At 33.4% G+C, this 11,758-nt stretch overlaps 1 protein-coding gene across 1 annotated transcript; it reads right to left on the bottom strand.

The window, feature by feature from the left end:
• Window positions 1-710: 710 nt before the first annotated feature.
• On the bottom strand, window positions 711-7,385 carry LOC18428048 (putative methyltransferase PMT5). The gene is made up of 9 exons (XM_020663503.2): window positions 5,499-7,385; window positions 4,583-4,718; window positions 4,088-4,328; window positions 3,372-3,597; window positions 2,793-2,965; window positions 2,099-2,402; window positions 1,759-1,894; window positions 1,192-1,384; window positions 711-1,062 (listed from the first exon to the last, which is right to left on the bottom strand). Exons 1-8 carry the CDS (start codon window positions 6,059-6,061, stop codon window positions 1,235-1,237), a joined length of 1,929 nt encoding a protein of 642 aa, XP_020519162.2. The 5' UTR covers window positions 6,062-7,385; the 3' UTR covers window positions 711-1,062; window positions 1,192-1,234.
• Window positions 7,386-11,758: the final 4,373 nt, after the last annotated feature.

Raw genomic sequence — 11,758 nt, 5'->3', positions numbered from 1 at the left:
TTCAAGCTCTAAAATGAGCTTCGGATCTTGGAAAAGTCAAGATGTTTAAGACTTCATGTCGGCCATAGAAGATCCAAAGTCGAAAATTTTAACTCAACTTTGGGCCTTATCCTACATCAAGAATTTATTTTACCACATTTGGAACTTGAAAAGTGAACTAGGGGTATTTTCAAAAAATGATAAGGGAGAAAAACTGGGTATGAACAGCAAATACAAAGTTCCGAGGGAATATTCTAGGAGAGAATACAAGCATAGTTTTCTCTAAATTATTCTCTTAAATTTGCGTAAAGAAGGTTACAACAAACGAGATGCATTATTTTTTAGAAAAATTCGTACTGAACCCTAATTCATCATCTTATTTCATGGTATATCCTCTTTCCATTTTTCTTTCAAGTGGCATAAAAAAATCCGTAGAGATTTTGCCGTACTCCGTCATCTCTTATCTTCCTTATTTATTCATTTTTTATCATAAAAATTAGCTCCAATAAACCTTTTTATACCATTTTTTTTATGCCTTGAGGGGGTACGGTGAAATCCTTAAAGATTTTTTAATGCCACTTGAAAAAAAAATGGAAGGAAGGTCTACCGTAAATAAGCCAAGAATTAGAGTTCTCTACAAAATTTTCCCCTTCACATTTGCGTAATGTATTACAACAAACGAATGACGGGGACCCAACGAAGAGGCTGATCAAAACTCTCACTCCTCCCTCTTAAAGAGAACCATAGTAACCACTTAACCGAAAAATTGTAATACACAACGAGAATGTTCTGGTCCAAAAGCAAGCGTGAAAAACAGAAGAGAAAAATGGTGTGATTTGGTGGTAAGAATACCTCGCAATTCGACTCGATGCTACAAAATTACATCCTCTCTGCCTGCAACTTTTGGCGTCCCCTGCAAGCCACAGGCATTAACTGGTCCTCTCTTGCCCGCTCACTCAGAATACGATGACTGTGGAAAACATCTCTTTCAAATGGTGGCGGTGGCGCTGCTCACAAGAATGTCTTTTTTTTACCCTCCCATCCAGAATGAATTTTGATGATGATCTCCTCCTCCTCTGCTGGCTGATTAAAATTCAAAAAAAAAAAATAGTTTACAACAGTTAAAATTCTTTACAGGTTTTCTTCCTATTTCACTTGTTCTCTGCTCACCAAAATATCAAGAAAAAAATTTGAAAATATCCGCGAGATTACCACAGTTAAAATTCTAACGATAGTTGCCTCTTCTACTAGCCAATTACTTCTTCAAGAAGGGCTTTTGGCAAACAAGTAATCTTTGGTTGTTATCACTGGGAAGCTCGATCATCCTAGCATCCCAACGAACTTGTGTAGTAATGGCACGAGCTCTCTCTATTATTTGCACTTTATCGCAAATAACAACCCACCCCTGCTTAAACACACAAGAATATTAGATTTTGGAGCAAAATGGATCTTACATAACTATATAGACAAAATAACTTCTCCAAAATCAAAATACAATAGGTAAACTCAACAATTTCATCTCTCTCTCTCTCTTGTTTTGCATCTCGCAACTCTAAGAAAGTAGATCTCGGAAAGAGAATCATCTATAAAGATAAGCAGCAACTTTGAGCAAATATGGTGCTAAACATTTCTAGTTTCAAAGGTTAAGATTGTTTGCAGTTACCATCTCATAGCTTTGATCTCTAAGATTATTAACTTAGATGTTTTAAGGTAGAGTGCTTGCCTCTCTCTCTCACACAAACACAGACACATATTTAATTAATGCAAGATAAAATCTACCTCTGGGCGAAGAATACGGTCCATTTCTAAGAACAAGTCAAGAATATTGCAGCCCTCATTGTGGACAAGATGAGAGAGAAGACCCCTCGCATGAAGCATATCATATGTTCGGGGGTATGTTGGAAATGGCTCACACCTGTAAAAGGATGGATTGTCAGGTAGACACGTTTAGTTCCTTCACTCAAAAAACTTTGTACTTACATTTTCAGAGAGAGAAAAAAAAAAACTGAGAATGTGAATATTAAAAAGAGGAAAAGAGAGGGACAAAGAGATTGGCCAGTGTATATTTGAAGGGGAGATTATATGTGTGATTATTCACAGAAGAGAGAGATATTATCACCAGTCATGCAAGACTCCGGCAAAACCTCGGTCGAGTATAAGAGGAAGCGAATTGGAAGTCCTGACAGGCACAACATTCATCACCCAAACTGATTTTCCAGCCTCCAATAATGCATCATTGAATCCGCCATAGTGTGCATTCATGTCCATCACATTACGGACCATGTTAAATGGAGGTAATGGATCCTCATCGCCTGGCCTCTTTGGGTGATCAGAGAAAATCAAAGGCGTGAGCAAGGACCAATAATTTTTCACAGCTGATTTCCAATAATTTGAATCTTCAACGTAATCATCAGCATCTACACCTGCAAAATTATGGTCACTCGCTAAGCAAAAACCTAAATCCTAAACCAAAAAATTGTGAATTGAATTAGTAGTCTTTGACCCTAGTAAAGGCCTGGGTTGCGTTTACATTAGAAATCTAGCTAAGCTTAGTAAAGAATTATTATTTACAGAAGTGAGATGGAAGATTCTGAACCACTCCAAAACAAGGGATTCTGGCCTTGGAGGGTTCAAATCAGCAAAGACATCAACCACTCAGTCCCTTAAACAGTGGACATGAACCATTACTGAAATGAATGTCCACCAACAAGGGTCTATAGTCTATCTTCACTGTCTCACATACCATACATGCATTAGAACATCACGTGCTCTCTTACAGTGATACCATCGTAACAGTACGGAGCAATACTTGCCATGCACTTTGAGATCTGAAGGAGTTAGTTGGTAGTTAGTTGGCCATCGAGGCCTCGACTGTATAGAAACCCATCTCTTGCTGTTGGTTCCACTTATGCATGAAGTAAGAGGCTGGTAGTAAGATTGTTTGTCCTGTTCCCCTTTACAAAGAGGAGGGACATCCCCCGGCTTGCTACATTGAATAAGGAGAATCATAGAGAGACATAAGCCATTTCACTTCGGCTAACTTTCAGAAAACAAAATAGACAAAAGAAAGAAAGACATTAATGGAGCCAAGCTCCAGCGAGGGGAAGTAAAACTATACACTAATGGTGTAGGCATACACTACAATCCCCACAGGGATATCTTCCCGATCATGGATGGTGGAGATTAACTGCAACCGCATGGGAGTTTCCCTGGGCGCCACTGCGGCTGATAGCCAATGTCAATGATCTGGAACATATGGTGATATCCCCATGGTGTACCATATACCATACACCAATGGCGTATGTAAAATTCATAGGATCTATTCAAGAATTGGATTAAACATAGCATCAATAGCTCATGATCATTAATCAAGTGGAATATGCCAGCCTCACCGAGATGCATAGCAACTAATCTCTGCAGTTTTTTGCCAAACAAAAGTTTCTTCTTGCTGAGACAATAGACTCCAACATATTCTCTTGGTAAATTCTTCAATGAACGTTAAACTGTTTCTGGCCTTTGAATTCACTCCACCTCCACGTGACTTTGTTACAGGTGAAGTTAAAACAAAGTAACCTCCAGGCTTTAGTACCCTGTCTACTTCAATAAGAGAAGCACCATCTGTTTTGCAGAAAAGAGTTTACTGATTAATAAACTAGACAATAAAAATAAATAGATGATAAATAAAATAATAGTCTATTCATGGAGCAAAACAAGCATGCACTTTCATCTTCTAGAAGCCCAGGAATTCCTAACTAATAGAAACAATTAATCAGAACAACTTGGCTAAACACATTCCCCATTTCAAACACAAGATCTTGGTCAATGTCCTCGCAAATATATCTCATGCAGAAAGAGAACAAATGCTTGAAATGGACAGAGTTGGAAATACACATGGAGAAAAACATAACATCAGATCATATGAGCACAGAAAAGGAGCATTATTGACAAAGCATTTACATCCACTAAGTTCCTGTTGAATCACATCAAAACAGGATACTTATGCTTCCCAACAAGCACCTTCGATAAGAGCAATAATAATGATAAAGCACCCATTAGAGAATTTTTGGTACGGTATATCTTTTGGTAACTATATCCATTTCAGAGGTACCTTTCTTATGCCAGCTGATTCCACACTGTGCGCAATGGACAATATCGTAAGACAATGATGGATAAGGAAGTTGGTTTGCAACAAAACTACCAATCATGGCTGGAAGGCCTCTTTCAAGAGCCAGTTGGACTTGACTCCCAAAGATCTCATATGCAGCTATACAAACGGTCATTAGTTTCAAGGAGAATAGATGTGCTCCAAAGCTACCAAATCCACACCCAATATCCAGCACAGTACGAACCTGAGACAATTAAAAGACACAAAAAGAATGGACCAAAATGAAACAATCAGAGATGGTATTGGAAAAAATTTCATGCTGATAATTCTAGTATAGTTAGAGAATGAGAAAAAATTGATCAATATTTATCTAGTATCCAATTATCCAAAACAAGCATCCTGCACAAAAGAGAAGGCCAGAAGAAAAGATATCATTTTCATATTAGAGTTAGAAATATTTTTCACATCAAGAGTGAAAATGGAAGGATGTTAACTTACACCAGATTGAACAAATTCCATATCACTTCCCAGTCCTATCATTTCTGCAATCTGGCGAGAGTAATCCTTGACACCATCAACAATGGCACCATCCTCAGAGTGGAATGATATCTGATTTTCCTCCAACAACATCAACCTGCAAGGCAACATACACTGGATATATTATTCATATAACTTCACTAACAGAAAAAGGAAAAGTATCAATATAATTCCACGTGTACATGATTTTTTATCAAATCATAACTCCTTCAGGAGTTCTCATTAATAAAGTTCAAGTTTCAGATGTCATTTTTGCTTCATATAAGACCAGCTGCAAAAAACAATATTTTAGATTGCTAGCTAAAATTCAGCTTCAGTCTTTTAAAGCAAGATATTAATTAAGTCTACTTTCCCAATAAGACGAGCGAAAATAAACTTAGGTGGGCTACCATTGCAACGTAAACCTAATACAACACCAGCACGATTTGGTTTTAGTGGAAGGCTCTAAAAAGGCAAGAAGAAGGCCCGAAAAGGCATGGATAGAAGTAGTGAGAAAGGATACGGTGACTTTTGGTCTTTCTGAGGGCATGGCCCTTGATAGAGAAGAATAAAAGAATAGGATTCATGTAGCCAACCCAAATAATTCGGATAAGGCTTAGATGATGGTGATGGCAATGATGATGAAGAATTCAAGCCGGTCAAGGGCCACATGCCAAAACCAGTATTGGTTAGTGCATATTAAAATTCTACAATCAAGTCATCTTAGTACATTTAACTAACTAACTTAGCAAATTATTAAACCTTCATCCAAATTTTATCAATTCGTAATTTAAAAAATATGCCGTTCACTTTTTCAAGTGATTAAAGAATGTCACTCATTTGAGTTTAGAAAATACAAAACAGTGACTATTTACTCTAAAGCAAACTTGTTCCGTACCTTTTGGTCATACTCCCTGAAGAAAGGAACTGATCTTTGGTGATCTTCACATTGCCACTCCATATAACATCCTTACCTGCCGGCCACCTTAGGGTTATCTTATAGTCCTTTGGGGGGCGAGCCAAACAGCGTTCACCTATTCTTGACAATTCACAATGTCGATCAAATTCCTCCCCATATTGTAACCCAGCTTGCAAATTTGCAGATACATTATAGCAAGGGACAAAATTTTCACTCTCTTTCCCACAAAGATCAAGCTCTTTTGGGTTTATTATCCCTACAGAGAGAGACCTTATTTCTGAGAAATCAGCCACTGCCTTCTCCCTTAGCTTTCGGTAATTGGTGTAAATATCAGGAAGTGGAGGTGAGGACGCTAAAGAACGTAATGTGTTAGAAGAAGAACCTAAAATTGTGATTACAGCAAGAAGGCTAATGAAGAGCATCAATAACCAGTTCATTGGTGGGGTTCGATTGAATTTTGTGAAGGTTTGGCGGACAAAATGGCCTCGCATCTCTATATTGAAGGGATGGTCTTTAAAGTGATATAGAGGACCTAAAACCATTTCACCCAAAGCTTAAAGGATAATGGAAACAAGGTGCAGATCTCAACATAGGATTTGGATTGAATGATCATTATTCTCATCAGTTTGATTGATGCCTGCAAGTCTAGGTCAAAACGACTAATTCTACCTTCTCTTTAGGCCAATAATTTGGTGGAATATGCACAAAATGTGAGAAATCACGATCTGGGTACGTGAGATAAAATTATCAATGATAAAAAGGAAGAATGATAACAACAGTTAAGATGCAACAATGATGATAACGATCAGGTCAACAGATCATGAAAAGCAACTTCTTAAGAACTAGACAATTTTTCAAAAAATAACTCACTAAATTGTACAGAGAAACCTCTTGGACCAAATATACCAAGGAAATTTAAGGAAAATACAATAGGAAAAAATTAAGATAGTAGATACAAATTACATAAAAAAGTTGTAAAATTATACAAGAACAATGTATCTAACACAATTAGGTCAGCAGACCAAAGCATCAAAACAAAATGATAACTTCATAGCACCTGGCTGTAGAAGATGACCTAGGTCACCAAATGGATCAGGCCAATAGATTGTGGACGCGATCCCAGCTCTTAAACAAATCAAAAGTAAACAAAATTGGTTGGAAATATGTTGTTCTCCATTGCAACATCCGAAATTGCACTTGTAAAACTACAAGCTCAAACTCAAATTACATTATAGAAACAGTGCTAAAACAAGTCGGATTTTCAGATCATGGTACTACGTCACATCAAGATCATATCATCAGACTATTTGAAAGCTAACTGAAAATGTGAAAAACTATAGAATTTGAAGACTACGTCACCAGACTCTACAACCATTCTCCAAAACTCAGGTACTTCAAGCCAAAGTGATGGCAAAATTCGTGTCCAGACCTCTAAAAACACCAATTAAAACACTGCAAAACTGAAGGAACAGACCGGAGAACAAATGATTTGAATATACCGAAAGATTGAGGTAAGATCAAGAACTCGAGCTTGGCATCAGAGACGCAGAAACCGAATGGCACATTAATGGATTTAGACACTGATCTCGCTCTAAATGGATAAATAAAGGGACAGCAAGGATTTAGGATACTCTATGTAAAAATGTGGCTTAGTTCCAGGGAGAATTGGGATTTTCTTGGACAAAAAGAGTAGAGAGAAATGAAGGAAGACGTCTAATATGAAAATAAATAGAGAAGAAATTCTAGAGATAGAATTAGAGCTCAGTTGCAGAGAGAATTGGGGATTGGTGGAAGAGAGAGAGAAACAGATTGAGAAAGTATGCATGTGCTTCAGGCCCGTGTGGATCAGTCCTGGTTTTGCGGTTCGTTAAGGAAAAACAGGGTTGGCCAATATTTATACCGAGAGACTCAGCCAGCTTTCAGTAAAGGATGAAGTTTCTATAAGACCTAAGCTGTAGGAAAACACAATAAAGCCTCAACTCAAACCCCAGTTCGAGAAGCACTTTAGGCTCCTCTAGAATCAATTTCTAGTACGGACAATAAAAATTTAAAACTCAAATAATTGTGTGATATGTAATACTTAATTTTACGGTGATATGGATGGTCTTGATAATTTGATACAATATATATTATTTTTTGAGCTTGAAATTCAAAGCCGTAATGTTCAAGTTTAGATGATCTATGTAAAGGTTTTTCAATGCTTGAATTGTAATTTTCGATGAGTTAAGATGTGAGGCTTTACTTATTTTATTCCTTTATTAAATGCTTAAATCACTTACGAACTCTTAAGACATACCATAAATGCCCTCACTTTTCTATGCTAAAGTCTCCTAAGTAAATTCCATTTTTAGTTGGGAGAAGCTTTCTAGACATTTCCTACACTACATAAATATATACCTCTTCTATCTAGCTATCTCAATGGACGGTTGAGATTCAATGTCACGTCTCTATATTTTTTTTTTTTTTTTTTTTTTTTTTTTATAAAACATTTTGACACCAAATTTTGGGTGTCCACTCCTCTCTTGAACTTGTCTGTGCAATAAGTAAATAAGCAATTTTTTATAAAATAAAGAGAAAATTACATACATATATGTTATAATTTCTGTTATTACGGTTCTATTGAATAGTTTCTGTTATTATCACTATATTCGTTTTTGCATGTAAATATGGAAATTTTAAAAAAAAAAATACGAAATACTACTTTACAACAATTGAATCCAAAGTATTTTTGGTTGTTATGAAAATACACCAATTTCAATTCTTAAAGTATTTACTCTACCTATCTGAAGTCATAGTTATCGGATAAAATCAAATGGGACAACTACTTTGACCCCCTAGTTTTAGGAGAAATCTTAGGGGTTATGAGATTAGAAGATTAGGAGAAAACTTGTGGCATATTCTCTCTTTATCTCTTTAAATACGTGGTTATCTCATAAATTTAGGGGAACAACTAGTTTGAGCCCTAAATTTAGGAGAAATCTGAAGGATTATAAACTTACCAAAAAAAATAAGCTGGGTGAAGGGAAGAAAGAGAATTTAAAAAAAAAGCATTTTTAAGCATGTAATGTAGAGAGAGGTAGATAGAGGATACACATACCCACAAGAGAGAAAAAATTTTGGTTCCTCGATAAGTGAAAATTTTAAATTTTCCGTTATTCAAAAATCCAGTAATTTTTCAGTTATTCAAAAACTGAAATGATCCCCTTTTTTAGTTGTTGAACTACCTAAAATGCTTTGAATTCGGTTATTCAACCGAAAAAAAGGTAAAGTCGTTTTTTAAAAAAAAATTCGTTTTGACATGAAAAAAACAGACACGGTGATAATAACAGAAACTATTTGGTAAAGCCGTAATAATAGAAACTATAATAGATATGTATGTACTTTTTTCTTAAAAATAAGGTGCATATCATGCACCTTAAGCTAAATAAGATTTTATATGTATACAACCAAAATATGGTGCATATTATGCATCTTAATTAAAAACTAAAACAAGATTTTTAGTACATTTCGGATATTTATATTTTGCATATTTTGCACCTCTGAAAATATAAACAAAATAGGGTTTTTAAATATTTATAATAGGGTGCGGTTTCTATAAGGATGCAACCTTAAACAATCCAATCAAGGTGCACCTTAAAATTTTATCATAACATGTAATTCGGTTATAAAAATCCTTACTATTATCTTAAAATCTATTTTCATACCTAATTAAAAAATTTTAAATTCCAAAAATGGTTAAAATCAAGTAGATATATAAATATATGAAAATCTTGAAAATAAACAGTCTAGATAATGTGTTGCAAGATACACTATTTTCAGGACTCAATTTTTTTCTTTTTTTTTTCCATATTCATACATCTCAATGTCGAGATGATCGATTAGAAGGTTTTTTTAATATTAAAACAATATTTCCGAGAGATTTTTGAGGTGCATATGTGATTCTACATTTTAAGGTTGCAACCTTATATAACTTTTTCCCTTTATAATATGCACCTATGATATAGGATATTTATATATATACAAACAAAATAAGGTCTTATATGGGATATCTAAAAATAGTCTTATATGCATACAATATATATTTTTACATATATTAAATATAATATTTATAATATATACATATATATTATATATACATTTGGGATATCTATATTTTGTATATTATGCACCTATATAAATATAAAAATACAAACAAAATAAGGCCTTTGCATATTATGCACCTATAATTATATATATATATAATATTTATAATATATATTATATAAAAAAAAATTCTTCCCAGCACTTATAGGCAAATATAAACAGTGATTTCGCCTACAATCATCATCGTCCAAAGTTCATCGCACGGTCACGATTATCTAGTAGTGTTTCATTTTTCATTTTTTTTTCTACAAATATGAATGATCTAAAATTTGGAGTGTGTATACATAATAATGAGCCGCACCTAATAAAAGTATAAAAAAAATAAATCGTAAATAAACAAATTGATCAAAATACCCCTAAAACTTTTTTAGGGTATTTGGTTAAATTTATTTCATGTAAAATATTTTTTGTAGATTTGGTTATTTTCGATGAACACACATTCCAAATTTAAGATCATTTAAATATGTATAAAAAAAAATATTAAAACACTTACATACAATCGTGACCGTGTGATGAACTTTTGATGGTGATGACGGTAAGCGAAATCATTATTCATTTTTGCCTCTAGGGGTTTTGTAGTATATTCCTTATATAAATATCTTATATTATATTATATATTTTATATAGAGTAATGATACGATGAAAGCCTCCCATGTGAATAGGACTCCAAAGAATCACTATTAAATTTTGACACAAATCTCTATAAAAGTTATCACATGGGTGTTGGACTTGGGTGACTGGGTTTATTGATAACTTTTCTAAAGATCTGTGTCAAAATTTAATGCTGATGCTTTAGGTTCCTACTTACATAGGTGTGGGAGGGTCTCATAGTATCGTTACTCTTTTATAATATACATTTATATTATATATTTTTATTTAATATAATAAATATTATATACATCATATATGAATGTCTTATAATATACTATATACTATATATAACTTATATAATATATATTTATTATATTATATAAAATTTACTTTATTCCCCCATAGAAATACCCCACCTTATTTTACATTTTACATTTAAGTCCTACTTTTTTGGGATAGATATTATTATTCTTTTTTGAAATGTGAGACTGGATATTGTATTTTTATTTATTTTGTCAATACATCATACCAGGCTCAAATTTGGGTTATCTATATTTCACATATTATGCACCTATAAAAATATAAACAAAATAAGGTCTTGTATACCATGAGATCGTTTTACTTTTGTTACAATGATGTCACAATCAGTTTTAGCCATTAGATGTGAAATCTAATAGATTGAAAAGTGTCACAATATTCGAAAAATATTATTTTGGGTTTTGTGCCCAATCAATGACACATCATCGACCACCCGATTTCGCATTGATCAATAATGACAGTGACCTCTTTGTACCAAAAGTAAATGCTTTCATTATATGCATTTCAAAAAAACGAATTGCAATAAATAAAATAGCTCAATCAGTAATTACTCATGAAACTTATAAAGTTATTTTACTTTTTTGATTTTATTAATAATGATTATGTTAGGGTATATATACACAAGAATATTTACTAAATGTATTCGACATTTTTTGACATTTAATCAATATTTATATACATTTAATACCGTTATCATGTAATGTAGTAACTTTTATTCTAAGGGTAAATATTTAAAGACAAAATAAAAATTCATGATAGAAATAAGAGTATTTATTAAATATAATGGATAACGACATCATCTATGGTTGATTTGACATTACTTACATGGAGTATTAAATGCCACCAAATTATTATAGAAATATCTACTTTACCTCTCATAATGATGAAAAATACTATTGCTAAAAAACAAATCGTATTATAAAATAAAAATAATTAGTGTAAAATAATATTAAGCACATTTAGTATATGCTCACATGTATGTACCCTAATATAACCTTATTAATAAAACAAGATTTTTTGTACATTTTGCTTAAGCAAAAAGTATAAAAGTAATAAGTGGTTTTCCACTTCTTTATATTTCATTATTATTGTTAGAACACTTGTTTCATGTGGGCCGGACCGCATTTCTACAATATACGGTCAAGAGGTATGAAGTATTCATCTTAAAGATGGATGCAAATAGGTGG

The sequence above is a fragment of the Amborella trichopoda genome, chromosome 10 (genome assembly GCF_054954075.1).
Source record: "Amborella trichopoda isolate Santa Cruz 75 chromosome 10, AtrichopodaSantaCruz75HAP2 v2.0, whole genome shotgun sequence".
Taxonomy (NCBI): domain Eukaryota; kingdom Viridiplantae; phylum Streptophyta; class Magnoliopsida; order Amborellales; family Amborellaceae; genus Amborella; species Amborella trichopoda.
Note: the sequence above shows the minus strand (reverse complement) of the source record. Positions and strands in the feature narration are given on the sequence as shown.